General features: G+C 34.8%; 1 protein-coding gene across 4 annotated transcripts in view; it reads left to right on the forward strand.

The window, feature by feature from the left end:
- Positions 1–18775, forward strand: part of NCAM2 (neural cell adhesion molecule 2) — a 572054-nt gene that overhangs the window by 444812 nt on the left and 108467 nt on the right. For all 4 annotated transcript variants that reach the window (XM_033232201.1, XM_033232202.1, XM_033232203.1 and 1 more), the window contains 2 exons: positions 3018–3114; positions 15954–16127. In XM_033232201.1, the coding sequence (XP_033088092.1) occupies positions 3018–3114; positions 15954–16127 (271 nt within the window). The remainder of the gene's footprint in view (positions 1–3017; positions 3115–15953; positions 16128–18775) is intronic.

Here is an 18775-nt window from a genome sequence, read left to right on the forward strand (position 1 = left end):
TTTTAATATTATTGTGTCTCACAGAATAAGGCAGCTAAAGAGGAGGGAGAGAGATGGGGGTATGGCCAGTCAGTGGAACAGTCAGAACACACATTTATCAATTAAGTTCACTGTCTTAGGGGCACAGTTTGTGGTTCCCCAAAACAGTTACACTAGCACCATCGAAGATTACTGATCACAGATCACCATAGCAAATTTAATAATAATGCAAAGTTTAAAATATTGAGAGAATTACCAAAAAGTCAGAGAGATAGGACATGGGTAACTGTTGTTGAAAAAATGGTGCTGCCAGTTAGAATGGTGATCATTAAAAAGTCAGAAACAACAGGTGCTGGAGAGGATGTGGAGAAATAGGAACACTTTTACACTGTTGGTGCGACTGTAAACTAGTTAAAACGTTGTGGAAAACAGTGTGGCGATTCGTCAAGGATCTAGTACTAGAAATACCATTTGACCCAGCCATCCCATTACTGGGTATATACTCAAAGTATTATAAATCATGCTGCTATAAAGACACATGCACACGTATTTTTATTGTGGCACTATTCACAATAGCAAAGACTTGGAACCAACCCCGATGTCCATCAATGACAGACTGAATTAAGAAAATGTGGCACATATACACCATGGAATACTATGCAGCCATTAAAAAGGATGAGTTTGTGGCCTTTGTAGGGACACAGATGCAGCTGGAAACCATCATTCTCAGCAAACTATCGCAAGAACAGAAAACCAAACACCGCATGTTCTCACTCATAAGTGGGAATTGAACAATGAGATCACTTGGACACAGAAAGGGGAACATCACACACCGGGGCCTCTTGTGCAGTGGGGGGAGGGGGGAGGGATGGCATTAGGAGAGATATCTAATGTAAATGACGAGTTAATGGGTGCAGCACACCAACATGGCACATGTATACATATGTAACAAACCTGCACGTTGTGCACATGTACCCTAGAACATCAAGTGTAAAAAAAAAAATGGTGCTGATAGATTGCTTTAATGCAGGATCGCCACAAACCTTCAATTTGTAAAAAGAAAAAAAACAAACACTATCTTTCAAGCACGATAAAGACAGACACAATAAAACAGGTATGCCTGTATTTAAATATGAAGAAATAGTTGTATCAGTAGATGTTTCTAGTAGATGTTTATCAGTAAATGTTTATCAGTAGATGTTTCTTGATCAATATTTTCAATGCTTTGCACTTTTTAAACATTTAAATATTTTTACTTTATGTTCTATAATACACCCTTGTCATCTTATATTTTCATACAATTATATAACATTTCATTGTGCTGGGTTTAAGTGTAAAACCACTATTGGACTTTGGTTTTATGTTGCTTTCTTAGAATACATCAAATAAGCTTCAGGGTACATGATTTGGCCAGATTATATCTAGAGCATGTGTGCAGATGTGTGTGTGTGTGTGTGTGTGTGTGTGTGTGTGTGTGTGTTTTAATCTATGCCATGATGGGTGTTTTCTTTATTTATTAAGCATACAACATGATAAAAGATTCCTTATTTAAGATAAACTTTTATCTGTTGATAGCTGAACTCCCAAGAACACCACCAAAAAAATGAACTGAGCTTTTAAGAAATTGTTCCAATGAAAATGGCTCCACTTAAATTATTAATCTTAAGGAGCTGTGTAATAGTCACATTTCTTTGTTGTGGCTATCCTGTCTTGGCATGGTATTGATTCAGTGAACACATTCTTCTCTGTTGAATTTGCAAATAACTTTCTCATATGCATGTAGAATAAGAATTTTTGGTTAAATCCCTTTCTCATTGGAACAATTAGTTTAGAGTTAAATTAGCCTTGCTTATTAAAAGCTACACATAAGAAAAAGGAATATTTTAATCACTTAGCAGTGATTATGTAAGAGCTGTTACAAATGCTAAGCTCATTCCTATGATTGTTTCTAGATGGACAGCTGACTAGAAAATGAATGACACAGCTTTTCTGTACTCTTTCAGAATTATCATCTTCAATGGGCCTCAAAATTGCACTCTTAGTTAATAGCCTCCCATTACCACAAAATCATTTTTCCCTCTTTTGGGATAGAGTTGAAATTAACAGCAACTCTTGTAAGCATATTCTCTCTTAATAATAGTTACAGAGATTGAAAATTATATCTATTACTATCATCAAATCTCTTATCTAAATTGATACTTCAGAATTTCTGTACATTAGAATTACAGGGTTTGTCTCAGTGTTCACCAATAGAATCCCTAAAGGTTAACTTAATTATGGATTTCAAATGTGTAAGGATAGAGGTCAGCTATTTTCTACCTAGACTGAAAAAAGAACGATAGGAATTGAACATGAAATGCAGGCAAGATGCTGTTATTAGATAGCGAGAAAAAGTACCTGTCTATAAGTATTGTTGCAAAGAGCAACATTTTCTTGCACAATATGTTCCTGGAAAGATTTCTTTAAGAATGATCCTTCGTCCTTCATTAGTATTATATGTTCAATAACTCAAAACAGGGAGAGAAATATCACATATTTGGAGCCTTTCTTGAACTTTAAAGCAAACTGGTCTGAGGCCAAAACATAGAAACAGTTAACAATGCTATTACTACAAGCTTCCTGTTTTCAAGTTTACACCTACATTGATTGCAAACTATATATATTGCAAACTATATATATATACACACACACACACATATTTCAAACTGTGTGTGTACTACTTTCTGAGCTTTACATGTATGTAGATCTATTGGTTTTGCTATTTAATAGATACATCAAAGTGGTGCCATTTGTTTACTTAATGGATTAATAGATAAATTCTGATTTGCCTAGTCCTATGGATATTATAGGCTCATGGATACATCATGAAAGGATTTATATTATTTAGTAATGCTTACTTAATAAAGAAAATTAAAAATATATGGTAAGGAGTTGTTGGGTAAAAAAATGAAACGTGAAAGTGGTAGTCATACTGGGGTTTATTTTAAAACTTCTATGATGTTTTAGAATTGTAACTTTTGTTATTATAATTATTTCAGATTGCACCTACGTCTGACAATGACTTTGGACGCTATAATTGCACAGCCACTAATCGTATAGGAACAAGATTTCAAGAATACATTCTTGCTTTGGCTGGTAAGTATAGCACAATACTTTGTGAGATCTCACACAGTATTTCTGAAAGCAAATGAAAATTTAAGTTGATAAAGTAGTCTCATTTATACGTGAAGAATAAAACAATGGATCTCTTGGAGGTATCTGGTAGACTGTGGTTACCAGAGGCTTGGTAGTGTATAGGGAAGGAGGGTATACAGAGGGGTTACTCGAGGAACACAAAACTACAATTGATTACAAAGAATAAGAAATACTGTTCAGTAGTATCATAGGGCTGTAATAGTTAACAATGACTTATTGTATATTTCAGAATAGAAGGATAGATTTGGAATGTTCCAAACACAAAGAAATGACAAATGTGTGAAAGAACAGACACGCCAGTTACTCAGATTTGATCATTATATATTGTCTGCTTATATCAAATTGTCACATGTTCTCTGTAAATATGTACAACAATTTTGCATCCATAACAATTTTCCAAAACCTTAGACTTCAGCGTGTCTATAAGAAAAATATGAACTTCCCAAAAGTGGGTGTCGTGTAATTTTAAATGTTAGCAAAAATATCTTTTACATTTTTATAAGTAACAATAGAGATTGCTTCATTGTATCTGCTATACAGTGAGCACACAGAAAGTATTTACTCATCAGGCTTGAATTTAAACCCTGATTCGAATCCCTCTAACTTTAAAATTGAGATATTTGTGAAAGAAATAGAGAACATATGTTTTAAGAAATTAAATTATATTTCAAGTAAAGACAGAATCCTGACAAAAAAATGAAAAATCAAAACACTCTGAGAAAAAATGAACTATAATTGATATATATTAAACTTTTAGTCTTGAAAGTACAAATAGCTATCTTGCTTCTGATGGAAAATAGAAAATTGAAGGTTACATAAATTTGGTGAAAATGTTTTTTTGTGTGTGTATGTGTGTGTATATACATATATGTTAATATTCTAGTTTTACCTCTAAAGCTTAAAGATATGGAAATAATAACATATAGAATAAAAAATTCATGAAAACCAGAAAGCCAGATATTGTTTACTTATTTATAAAATTTGCCACTATGTTTTACAAGACTGGTGAGGAATCCTAAAATACATTTTAAAAAACAGTTTATAGGCCGGGCGCGGTAGCTCACGCCTATAATCCCGGCACTTTGGGAGGCCGAGGCAGGCAGATCACGGGGTCAGGAGATCTAGACCATCCTAGCTGATATGGTGAACGCCCGTCTCTACTAAAAATACAAAAAAAAAAAATTAGCCTGGCGTGGTGGCGGGTGCCTGTAAGGCCCAGCTACTCGGGAGGCTAAGGGAGGAGAATTACTTAAAACTGGGAGGCGGAGGTTGCAGTGAGCCGAGATCACACCACAGCACTCCAGTCTGGGCGATAGTGCAAGACTCTGTCTCAAAAAAAAAAAAAAAAAAAAAAGTTTATATAGCTCAAATGGAAAAAATGTGATTTACAGTCTTCTAAGAGTAAGTAAAGTAATATCATAAAATTATTGTAATATTATGTTTTAACAGACTTAAAAGCTTCTGTAAAGAAATTTTATAACCTTTTCAGGTAGAGATTTTATCTATAACTTTAATTTTATATTAAGTTCAGAAAGATATTCATTTTTACTGCTATATAGATATATTCTAAATGTTAATGTCATTAATCATAAAGGCCACGAATGGAAATTTTTAAGCTAATAATGTCAAATTATTATTTAACTTAGATAACCTGCTATTCTCCAATTCAAATTTTACTGCATTGATAGAGAAGGGAGAAAAGAGATTACATGGAAAGAATTGATGGAAGAAGGCAGGGAGAAAAAAAAATCAAGATGAGAGTCAGTTTAAAAATGTGAAGAAATTGTTATACAAGCAAATTAAATTATAAGAAAATGAAGTGTGCTAAGTCTCACCAAAATGCATTGATAATAAATTGAAGAATCAACTGTACTAATAAGAAGCATTCACTACTCAAATTAATTCCAAGCCTTTGGAAATTATGCAACTTTTGTTTAAATTAGTGTATAATTTTATAAATAATTCGATATAGGATCAATATATGTGTATATATATGTATATATAATGTTATTAATATTGATCCAGTATTGTATATTGCCATTTTATAAATGATGTGTTTTTCAATTAGGTACAACTTAATAAGTGACCAGAATTTTTAGGAGGGTGTATTAATACTTGGTATTTAAAACATGTTGATTAGGTTTAAATAATTCCATGAAATTCACAGGTAATATTTAATGTGCACGCACCTTCATATCTCATGATACTTACTGCAATATTGTTCATTGAAAAATATATTTTACTCCTATCCTTCTAGTGACTCTATTAAATTAGAGAGTTTTCTTCTGTCCAACCATAATAAAAATTAAAGTTTTGCATTAAAGCTGAGTTAGAAAATATTGGAAAATTTTTTTGAATATTATTCTGCACTTCTGCTAATATTCCAAACTTTATACAATTCCAGGCTAAGAATTTGTTTTAGAAGAAGGTGGATTCAATTGAAATTGTAATGAAGATCTAAAAATGATTCAGACACTCAGCCTTAGATAGGAAATATACATTTAAACATCAACATTTATAAATACGATTTATTTTATGGGACTGTTCTTTAATACTAATATTTGGTACCAAACTTAATCTGTCCTGCAGCCTCCAAACACTGAAACTGTACTGTGATTTTAAATAAGATGTAAGATATATATATATATATAAAAATATAAATATTTCCAAATATATGAAGCTACCACAGTTCAATATTTCATTGGCTTATTTGCCTTGTAAAAGGTCAAGATTATTTGGCATATGGTATTTTACAGTGTTACAGAATACCTTACTTCCAAAGGGAATAAATTAAGAGCCAAAATTTAGTGTGAAATTTTTGTACACATTCAGTGGTAATATAGGAAAAATTTACTCTTTCAGCAGTCAAAAATCTTTTTACTTTTTCCTCCCATTTATCCTCCCTTCCTTCTTCCTTCCTTATGTTTTCCCTTTTTAACAATTCAGCCCTACATCGGAACGAGGTAGGCATCTGTGTAGGAGTAGGGTGAAGCACAGAAGCCTGGCATGGGGTGTCAAAGCCTGAGCAGAGTGAATGGAGTGGAAGGCGTGTTGCAGGGGTCCAGTGTTGAGTGTTGCGATCCAGGCAGGGTAAAAAGAGTGCCCACGTGCCAAGACAGAAACAGCAACCCAAAGAGGCTTGTTGGATGCCATTCACCTAAGTGAGATAATTCAAAAACAGAAATTCAAATACTGCATGTTCTCACTTGTAAGTGGGAGCAAAACAGTGTGTACACACATGGAAAAATAGACACTGGAGACTCCCAAAGGTGGGATGCTGGAAGAGAGATGAAGACTGAAACATTACTTGTTGGGTACAATGTTCAATATTCTGGTGATGGATACACTAAAAGCCCAAACCTTACTAGTACATAATATGTGATTGTAACAAAACCCCCTAAACCTATAAAAATAATATAAAAATGAAATATTTTTGAAATGGAAATAAAATAAGTATATATGTTTGGTTTAAGTCAGCTAACCCTAAGCAAGGACCTTCCATTAAACTCTGACTTCCTATTAATGAGCAAGAGTTGGTGTAGTCTTCTTTTACCTATCTCCTCTGTCTTTAGAAAATTGGGGAAAAAAAGTAATCTTTCTATGTTGTTATAGAAATATGAAATATTCCACATATGTGCTTGATAATTTTGTTTTCTTAACTTTTAATCAAATATTAACTAGAAATGTAGGAGAGACAAATATGTATATATTTTAAGACTTCACCATAAAATTGGTTTTTAAAATATACCTCCTAGGTGTTGATCCTGCTTTCTAGTGGGAAACATTCTCTGTTTGGATTGAAGTACATATCTTGAATCAAATTAAAGTTGTACAGCATGTCAGGCTAAATAAAAGTTTGACTATATAGTGTTGTTTGTTCCTTACAATTTTCTACTTCCAAAAGATGATTATCTGAAAAGGCATTCTGTATATTTATATGCATGTGTATTATTTCTTTTTTTGAAAAATCCTTACCCTACATTTTAAATATTATTATCAAGTAATTGGTAATATATTATTATCAAGTAATTGATAAGATATTGTTATCAAGTAATTGATAAGATATTATTATCAAGTAATTGATAAGATATTATTATCAAGTATTGATAAGATATTATCAAATAATATATTATTATCAAGTACTTGATAATATATAATCAATATATTTCATTTTCATATTTTTAAATTTCTTAATTCATTTCATCACTGTTACATTTTTTAACTGTTGAACTTTTTTATATTACACCTTAATCCTAAATATAATAATCCCAACTTTGTTTCATTAATTGATACACCTTTTTGATAAAGTCACCTTCTCCTGGGCAATGTTATGGGAGGGACTTGGCTATAAGCTGTCATCAGGTAGTATGTCCAGCCCCTGGAGAATGACAACCTCAGCTCTCTAAGAATTTCTGTGCAGTCATTCCAAGATTTACCTAATAACAGTATTGTGACAACTAAGTGAGTTAATGCATTCAAATAACCAGCACATGACTAGTACTCAACAAATATTAGGTAGGTATTATTATGGCATAATTATAATTCATATTGGTCACTTTTCTTTTAGATAGAAGTCAGTACCTTGATGCCTCTTTAGTTATTATACATAAATCTAGACATCAAGGACCAAGGCATAGTAAAATGAGATAATGACCTTACTTATTCTGAACATTATACTTCTATTAAATAATGTGAAATTCATTTGACTTTTGTCATTTTTTTCCATGTAGGAGCTCGTCCTACCGATTTTTTTACACAAACTGCTATTAAGAGAGGTCTCTGATACTATGCTTCACAATTCATTTTTATAACCGCAGTTCAGGACTCTATACTTACCCCTATTACATCTCATCTTGTCAGTTTTGACTCACTTTTTAACCTACTGAAACCCTGTCAAATTCAATATTTTAGCTCTTTTTTTCAGGATTGATTTAAGTCACAAGTACAGTACCGTGAAGCACTCATCAGTATTTTCACCAAAGTCAGGATAAACCTGTGTAAGTCATCCTTGAGAACAGAGATCTGCTTACAGGTTAAACTGGATCAATTGAATAGAATTCTAAAGATAGGGAATTATGGCCGATCTACTGGTCTATGTACCTAGATTTTATCTTAGCCAGACCCATGCTCCATAACACTTGAAAGCATGTTAAAATTAGTTCATTTGGTATCACACTTTCTTCACCTAAATATAATGCCAGGTTTCTTTAACATAATCAGTTTTATGATCTAGCCTGGAAAAGTCTACATCTTGATTTTTTTTTAGAACTCATTAAGCAAACAGTGATATTCAGAAACTATTCATAACATATTCTTGTTTTTCTCATTCTCATATTGTTATGAAGAAAAGGAAATCAGGATAACTTGACATTATTTTCAGAGAATCCATGTTTGCATCAATTCCTAATCACTTTTTAATTCATTCACTCAAAAAGTAGTGAATTTCTAGTAGGTGCCAGACATTGTTCTAGATCTTAGGAATCTGAAGATAAATAATGTATGGAATCTGGTCTTTACCCATAAGTTAGAGTTCAAAGATATAAGGTTGCTGTAGAAATACGAATCAACGGTTTGGGAGAATAAAAATGAATTCTGATTGGAGTTCTTGGAAAAGGCTTTCAAAAGGTGTCAACTTTTGAATTGAGTCTGAAAGAGGGAGTAGAAACAGGTCCAGAGAAGAAGAAAGGGAAAGACTCAAAGAAACATCAAAGTTACGCTTGTATATAGGCACTATGCTCTGAAAGGATGGGTTCTGTTAATAAGTAAGGCATTTAATGGAAGACTGGAAGCGTATGTTGTGTGAGAAGACCTGTGTTGGTAATGTGAATAGAGAGAGAGAGAGAGAGAAATTAAGTTATAGATCTTAAAAGCATTCATCATGTTGGCAGGGCAAGGTGGCTTATGCCTGTAATACCAGCACTTTGGGAAGCCGAGGCAGGCGGATCATCTAAGGTCAGGAGTTTGAGACCAGCCTGGTCAACATGTTGAAGCCCCATCTCTACTAAAATACAAAAAAATAAAAAATAAAAAATTAGCCGGGTGTGGTCGTGAGTGCCTGTTATTCCAGCTACTCAGGAGGCTTAGGCAAGATAATTGCTTGAACCCAGGAGGTGGAGGTGGCAATGTGAACCGAAATCATGCCATTGCACTCCAGCCTGGGCGACAAAAGCGAGACTCTTCCTCCTCCTCCTCAAATAATAATAATAATAATTCATCATATTTACATTCTGTCTGGTATACAACGAGGGATTCTGTGGAGAATATTAGAGGTAAAAATGGGAAAATCAAGATCAGATCTCTGGACTACTTCAGTTTAATCCATGGACTTGTAAGGACAAAAAAATAAAAAAAAAAATTTTCAGGGAGATAGTGTATCTACTTTGAAGGATAAATGTAAATATAATTGGTCAAATACTGTGAAAAAAATCTAAATAATAATTTGGATTTGGCAGTTGGTAAAAACTACATGAGTAGTGAAATGAGAAGGAATTTACAGCATTTCAGATGTATTGCAGGTGGGCTCTAATATTATATTAAGCTCACAATTTTTCTTGCTCTGTTCTGGATGCTATAGCAAAATATATTAGACTCTGTAATGTATTAGCAACATAAATATATTGCTCACAGTTCTAGAGGCTGGGAAATTCAAGATCAAGGCACCATCAGATTTGGTTTTTGGTGCACGTCGAATAACCAAATTGTTTTTTATAGATGGTGCCTTCTGTGTGTCCTTCCATGGTGAAAGGGGCAAACATACTTCATTCAGCCTCTTTTATGGGGGCACTAATTTTATTCATGAGGGTGGATATCTTATGACTTTGTTACATCCCAAAAGACCCCAACTCTTAATATTATATTCAACATATAAAATTTGGAGGGAAGCCAGCATTCAAACCACAGCATAATCGAAACAAGAAAAATGTATATAAAACCTTATGGACGTAAGGTAGCCACTCAAAACAGAAGTAGATAGAACCTATCTCAGCATAGAAGTCCCTGAGTTGCAAACAATTATGGTGACACTGCATATAACAGTGTTACTGGATCTAGTAAATTCAGTTACTTATGTTCCAATTCTTTTAGTATTTGAGACTTTTACCAGATAGAAATTGATGAGGAAATCAAGCAGAAACTGATTTATTATAAAGAACAAACTGGTTGTAAAATCACTGGAAAGGCAGAGAAAAGACCAGAGATAGCCACCAATATTCTACCTTCAAGGTCACAAAATAGCATAAGCGTGGACCACATGTGAGGTCTGCAGTGACTAACTAGAGGTCAGGGAGCCCTGCTGCCAGGTTACCCCTCAGCTGATAATCACAGCCACACCACTCCAGAAACTGGATGAATAGGCTGCTGAGTGGGGAGTTTGGATGCATCCCTCATTCATATCTGCAGAGCTTCTTGTCCATGTGCATCTCCTGAGAAATGTGGGACTGACATTCACACCCCTCCAGCAATTCTAAACTGTATACACATGCTTTTCATTCTAGGTTCACTACGTGAAACTTAGAACCATAGCAGCAAGTAAGTCTAGGAAATGAAGATTTTAGCCTGTCATTTCTTATGATGAACAAGAGTATCTTAAATCATAGAATTTGATTCTGTGTTTTAATAGAAAAATATCTAGGATACCGTTTAAAACACCATTCTGAAATAATATTCATGATAGCATTTCCTTTTGAAAGAGGGTTTACAAAAATCAGACTCTTCAGATTTCTGGATCTAAGTTCAGCAACACCACAACCTCACATGTGGAAAAAGAGCACAGTTGGTGTCTATAAACCATGCATGCTAGGAGACCAAATTCTCAGAAATAAAGATGTTGGGGCAGAAATTAGAAATAATCTATTGAAACACATCAATGAGGAACAAAGGAAGAGTATGTTTCCTGAGAAGAGGGTGGGATTGAAAAAAAAAAAAGAGAGATCTTTATAAGTCACAGTAATAAGACTGAGAAGAAATAATAAAATTCCAAAGAAGAAGAAAAAGGAATAGAAGAGCTATCTGATTAAAAAAAAAAAAAATTGGAGAAGAGAAAAGGAAAAGACATGTCATTCACAGATGGAGGGTTTAGTCTTGGAAAATGAGAAGATAGACTTCCATTCTCAGTTAATCAAGAGGTGATAGCTCTCCAAGACATTGGTTACATTGAAGCATTACTCACAGTGGCCAAGATAGCCAAGATATAAAGATGTACAGATCCACTTATATGTGGAATTCTAAAACAGTGGAACTAATAGAAACAGAGAGAAAAATGGTAGTTGCCAGGGGCTGGGGAGTGGGAGAAATGGGAAGGTGTTGGACAAAGATTAAAAAGTTTCAGTTATGCAAGATGAAGAACTTCTGGGAGTTTAATATACACAAGTTCATTCAGTGACACCAGAGATTGTATCCGTCTGACTCCTAGGTCATGGCACCAACTCCTTGCCATTACACAGCTCAAAAACTTCTGAGCTGAACATCGGTATAGTACCTATTACCTACCATTTGACTAAAACATTGATACATGTCAATGGATACAAAAGTATGTAATAGAAGGAGGCTAATGATCAGGGAGAGATAGAAAAGGTACAATGACTGACATTTGCTAAGAATTTTAACATATTCTAGGGTCTAAGTGCTCAACATTACTTGATATTTCCAACAACACTGGCAGCAGTACTATTCTTATCTCCATTCGAGAGGGAAAACTACTGCAATGTGAAAAGATTAAGTGACTTGTCCAGGGCTGTAGTTAACGAAAGTGTCAAGGCCAGACCTTGAATCCATAGACTCCTAGGACATACATATCCAGTCTCTTAATCCAACAGTTTACCAGCACTATTAGAGGTGAAGAGAAAGGGTAACTAAACAAATAAGTATTTGCACAATTGGTTTTCTATTCATTTATTCATTCATTGAGTGGTGAATGGTATTCATCAATTTTTGGGATATAAGATGCTAGAAAATAGTTTAGAAAAATGTAACAATGAAGGGATAACAGTGTGTGAAACTGAGCATCCGATATGAGCCTCAGTTGAAATATTGAGCTGTGTCTGAAAGTCTTTTAGAATAGATCCGTATCTTCGCATAAACCCAGTGCATTAGATAAGCCAGGATCCTGAGCATGAGACTGAAAAGACCGAGACTAATGTTGTAATGAAAATGAAGCTCCTGAATACCATTCCAAGGAAATTGATGTGATCAGAGTGGTTCTTTACAAAGATTGATTTTGCATTTCCATGCCTCATGCATTGATGTTTTTATTGGACATCCAGTAGAAAAGGAAGCCAAGAGCCACTAATGGCATTACAGGAAAAGTCAGAAAGGGCCAGGGCTTGGGAGGTAACAGAGGAAATGGGAAGGAAGAAATAGATACAAGAATTATAAACAGGAATTATGAAAATAGTGTTTGACTGATTGTGATGTATATGATAGATAGGAATGAAGAGTAAGGCAATTACAGAACAGTCCAGAAAGTGAAGAGAAGAATTAGCGATGTTGATTCTAGGCACATCTGACACTATTCGCTTAGACATGTTCTGTATCTTTGTATATTATTTTCCATTACTGAAATATTTAATTCATCAAGTATTTCCTGAGAACTTAGTATATTCCAGTCACTTTGTTCTATGTTACATGTATCTATCTGTATGCATGTATAAATGGATGTGTGTGAATGTGTGTTTTTAAAATGTTTTCTCTTTCCTCAAGAAACTTAAAATTTAGTAGTCAGTTGACAGTTGGACTTACAAAACCAAAATGTAAAAAATGTTTAGAAAGAGAATGAAAGTCATAAGCATGTTTTTGCTTTAAAAGAAATAATAGAAATAAGAGGTAAGTGGAAAATAATATGAATGAAAGGCTACAGTAAATGTCAGTAGATCTGAAAATGGACTGTATAGTTAGAAGAGACAAACCACTGGCCCATGTTTTGATGATAGTGGCTTTGTGCTGAAAGAAAAAAAAGTATCTTCTTTCTCTGCAGGTGCACCATGTCAGAGTGCACAGTTGGTGAATGGTGCAACGTCTACAGTCAGAGTAAAAACAATCATGTTTATACTATATATTCAAAGATGGAAGCCCAAGAGGATAATATCTCCCTCTCATTCCCTAGAATATACTGCCTTCACTTTTGACACATATCCCCAAACTGGAGTGTAATGCCTATGACATCCAATTTAGACCTAAGGTACATTAGGGAGTCAGCCTCTCAGCACAGATTGAAGAATTGGCATTTTTAACGGGATCCGTGTGCATTTGTTTGCCTTTCTCCTGTACTTTGGATCAAACTTACAAGTAAATTTTGGATCAAACCTACAGCTGAAAAGACATGCAGATTAACCTGGAGATTAAGGAAACATGAAAATTATTAGAATATTTGAAGGTCTAAAAACATTATTTAGATATCTTAAAATTTGTATTTCCAGATGTGATTTTAATAGTTGTAAGACTTTTGGATGCATCAGAATTCTACACATGTGTTTTTGAACCTTAGAGTTGTAACGTAATGTACTTCATAGGCTCTCTAAATAATTTACAGTTACTCATTCGAGTTGAAATACACACTGTGGCATTTCTTTACAGTATTCACATATAAAAGGCCGTAAAGCTGTCCTCCTGGCTTTTGCCCAGTACTATTTATAAGGCATATTTTTATGTGACCTACAGTGACCTTTTTTAACTCTAGCAAATAAAGTACATTTGACTTTTGAATGCCATATGAGATTTTTGTTTTTATTTTTATTTGTATTTATTTATTTTTGAAATAGAGTCTCTCTCTGTTGCCCAGGCTGGATTTGCAGTGGCGTGATCTCAGCTCACTGCAACTTCCGCCTCCTGGGTTCAAGTGATTCTCCTGCCTCAGCCTCCCAAGCAGCTGGGATCACAGGCACACTCCACCACGCCCAGCTAATTTTTGTATTTTTGTGAAAAGAGGGTTTCACTATGTTGACCAGGCTGGTCTCAAACTCCTGACCTCAAGTAATCTGCTCACCTCGGCTTCCAAAGTGCTGAGATTACAGGTGTAAGCCATCATGCCCGGCCCCAACTGCAGATTTTTATGTAAATGTTTGATTGATATAAGAATTGAAATTCACATGTACTGCATATTTATCAGTCAAGTTATATACATAAAATTTATAAAGGACAGGAATTTATTTGACTCACAGTTCTGCATTCCTGAGGAGGCTTCAGGAAACTTACAATTATGGTGAAAGGCAAAAGAGAAGCAGACACTTTCTTCACAGGGCAGCAGGAAGAGTGAGTGCCAGCAGGGGAAATGCCAGACCTTTATAAAACCCGGAAATGCCAGACCGTTTATAAAACCATCAGGTCTCGTGAGACTCATTCATTATCATGAGAGCAGCATGGAGAAACCACCCCCATGATTCAGTTACCTCCACCTGGTTCCACCCTTAACACATGGGGATTATGGGAATTAAAATTGAAGATGAGGCCTGGCGCGGTGGCTCACACCTGTAATCCCAGCACTTTGGAAGGCCGAGGTGGGTGGATCACGAGGTTAAAAGATCGAGACCATCCTGGCCAACATGGTGAAACCCCATCCCTACTAAAAATAGAAAAATTAGCCTGGCGTGGTGGTGCGCACCTGTAGTCCCAGCTACTCGGAGGCTGAGGCAGGAGAATGGCGTGAACCTGGGGAGGCTGAGGTTGCAGTGAGCCAAGATTGTGCCACTGCACTCCAGCCTGACCACAGAGCAAGACTCTGTCTCAAAATTAAAAAAAAAAAAAAAAAATTCAAGGTGAGATTTGTGTGGGGACACAGCCAAATCATATGATATACATATATATTTGTATGTTGTATATATACATATATATATATATATATTCCCTCTCTGAAAAAAATTATATTTGTATTTTTTCCTAAGTTTAAGATTATTTCAGATGTGATAGGAATAAAAGAGGAAGAGGTTCATAGGGAAATTAACGTTAATGTGTCTCTAAATCTTGATGTTTCTGGAGCAGAGGTTTCAACTGTATCCTCATTGGAATTTTTTTCTTCTAATTCTGCCTGCTCTGCCTTTGAGATAATTCTTCCGAAATAATTTGTTATATTACACACTAAATTAAATGTCCACCTAAGATACCTTATGGAACTTGAAATAATGTAAGTAGTGGATAGATTAAAATAAAACAAGAAGGATTTTATAGCTATTTTGAAAATATGGGAATAGGATTTTAATATCTCAACTAAAGATTTAATTTAATTGGATAATATATAAATGAAATTAGACCTAATAGTTTACAGTCTTATTTAGTTCATAATACTGACATTTTTCTCGAAACTTAACTCTTACCTACAATTTAATAATGTAATTGTGGTGAATGCAAAGAAAATACATTTTGTATTTTCACAAGGTACCATTCATTATTTATGGTGATGGTTGAATAACTGATTTATGTATTCTAACATTTTAACTACCCTCCTTATCTCTCTTATTTTTTTCTTTTAAACATACACAAGATCGTTTTCCTGGACCTCAATAAAATGTTTATATTGTATAGAAAATGCAGAAGTAACATATTCCCTCAATAATTGAAGTGTGATTTTCATTTTACTGTCTATTTTCTGTGGTAATAAAAATTGACTCAGGCATACTTTCTTGTAATTTCAAAAGAACATTCAGGTGTTTACAGAAGTTCTGTAACTCAAACATATTAAGTGATACAGGTAGCAATTTTCCTTCAGTCCTAGTTCTCATAACACCATAAGCCTTAATAATGGCCATTCCCATTCCCTTGGTTATGTTTTCTTTCTATTCGTTTGTCCATAGATGTGCCATCCAGTCCCTATGGAGTGAAGATCATAGAGCTGTCACAGACCACAGCCAAGGTTTCTTTCAACAAACCGGACTCCCATGGAGGTGTGCCTATTCATCACTATCAGGTGGATGTCAAAGAAATAGCGTCAGAAATCTGGAAAATTGTACGCTCCCATGGAGTTCAAAGTGAGTCAGCAATTTCAAAATGTGTTGATTACTTCAAGCTGATCTTCAGTATACCTGTATGATTAGCTTTTTCGATTTCCTCCAACATTTTCTTTTAATAAAGTGGTGTTGGGAAGATATTTCCTGTGCCCCATTCTTCTTGATAATAACTCTAATACAGAGTGAATAGTTTCCATCTTCAGTAAAAATGAAAGAGCTTAGTAGAGTCAGCAGAGTTCAATTCTGGAGGAAAAAGTCACTTTAAAAATGTTCGTTGGTGGAAAGGCAATTGCTCACATACTAGATATGATGGCTGGATTTTATGAAATGTATGCTCATGTTTCATTTATTAATATTGCTCTCAAAAATAGGTGTGAAAATGATACTGCAAAATGTAGCTGCTTTCTATACTTATGAAGCCATCTATAAAAGTCTGTGGAATTTTATATATTGTTTACTTTTTGTATTTTTATATTTTTCAATTTTATATTTCTATTAAAAATTAAAATAATTCACAGAGCTTCTTTTCACTTATGTAAAATTTCATCATCTTATGAAAATGTAGTTTGTTTTCTCATTGGGAAGAGACAAAACTAAAGCAGGAAATAATAAGAAATTACCACTTTTCGCCTCTGTTTTTTAAGACACAGAACCATATTGAGTGTTCCAAAAGAGTAGCATAAAACAGTGAGGAAATTAATGCTCCATAGGTCTGTTCTATGAGGATCCTACCTCGACCCTAACACATATGGTGTGAGGGTTCAGTAAAAAGCAAGAGCCTTCCTGAGAAGGCAAGAGGGAACCAATTCTAGTGAACATAGAGAGAAAGCAAATGAAATCATCCTGGTATCCTCTGTGTTGACCCCGCTTTATCAGTTTTCACTGAGAGTAACTATGGGTTTTTGATAGAAGTATCAGAAACATTAATCAGTCATCTGTCATGTACCATACGCTTCAAATAATGTCCTCAAGCTGATGAACTCATATGATTTCTTTTAATTATGAAATACTTGGATTATATTATCTGTGTGCATTGTGTGGTTTAGGAGAGATTTATAAAGACAGTGCCACCAAAACAATGAGTGAGACAAAGGACTATAGTTTTTTTAAAAAATATATTAACCTGGATGCAGGAATATTGTGCTACTTTAAATTTTGTTTTGTTTTATTTTATTAAAAGAGAGAAAAAGGAGGGTGGTAGGTGAAAAACAGAAAGAAAAAATACATTATTTCTTAAACTACATAAAACTCAGTGTGCTCCAGCGCAAATGTACAGAAAATTAATATTAAGTCTGAATATTATAGAAATTGAATATAGCACAAAAGTGCTACCCCACTCTATCCCTGCCAAACCCAGGAAAAGGTGAATAGGCTCCCTCCAGACTTCTTGCAAAGGTGCAGCACCATGGAGAATGTATAGTGCCCTTCATATGGCCAAGTTGATCAAGGTAAAAATCCTGACATTGTGTCTCATGTATCCATCTGTTACAGGCGGATCGCTGCTTGTAAAACTGAAATATAATAACAGAGCACATTTGTTACTTTACAATGAGAAATAACTGTCACAGAAATTAGAACATTCAGAGTCTATATAAGTACATACTTTATCTGTTGGTACATTATGAAGATATGAAATGAGAGTCAGAAACTTGTTTGGTGAGTCTAGAATCTGAACTAGGGAAGTTGCGTGAATAGAATGTGTAATGGCCTCAGACTGGGACAGTTTAAAGCTTGCCAATGAGAATAAAATACTCAAAAGTCTTGTGGCTAGGGATTTCTCATTTTGATTTGAGGAAAATGACTGCCTTAATACTTTTTTACTGTTTCCATTGTTGATTCATCTGGCATAGGTATGTGAATGAGTACCTTAAAATCCAGTTACAGTTGACCCGGTGCGCGGTGACTCACGCCTGTAATCCTAGCACTTTTGGGAGGCCGAGGCGGGCGGACCACAAGGTCAGGAGATCGATACTATCCTGGCTAACACGGTGAAAGCCCATCTCTACTGAAAATAGAAAAATTAACCGGGCGTGGTGGCGGTGCCTGTAGTCCCAGCTACTCGGGAGGCTGAGGCAACAGAATGGCGTGAACCCGGGAGGCAGAGCTTGCAGTGAACCGAGATCGCGCCACTGCACTCCAGCCTGGGGGACAGAGCAAGACTCCATCTCAAAAAAAAAAAAAAAAAAAAAAATCAGGTTACACTTGTAATCAAACCATTGTATGATTTCAACTCAGTGTAGTATAAACATGAATTTTAAGTTTGACTACTAATTTAAGCCCTTCTTTTTGATTCTCCCTTTCAGTTATTAAATAATATATTTGGCAGATACTGTAGATATATTATCATCTTCAAGTATTAGAAGAAAAAACAGTTCATTATTGGTGGTATAGTGGTGAGTCTAGCTGCCTTCCAGAAAAAAATAGTTCAGCCATGCAATTTAAAACTTATAATAATGTTTAATTTTGCCTTCACATTGTCTCTAATCTCCATGAAAGACAGACCTCAACCTGGAGAGCTTAATGGTAACAAGAATTACATCATGTCTTGGGAAGGTGAAAGAGATCAAATAGCTCTTATGTTTCTGGTGCTGTAGAACTCATTGGGCTGTTGCTGTCACCTGCCTTCTGTGGGACGGCATCTAAGTACCTGCCCCTTGCAGATGTGTGAC

Source organism: Trachypithecus francoisi, unplaced genomic scaffold, assembly GCF_009764315.1.
Source record: "Trachypithecus francoisi isolate TF-2019V2 unplaced genomic scaffold, Tfra_2.0 Lachesis_group14, whole genome shotgun sequence".
In the NCBI taxonomy this organism is placed as follows: Eukaryota; Metazoa; Chordata; class Mammalia; order Primates; family Cercopithecidae; genus Trachypithecus; species Trachypithecus francoisi.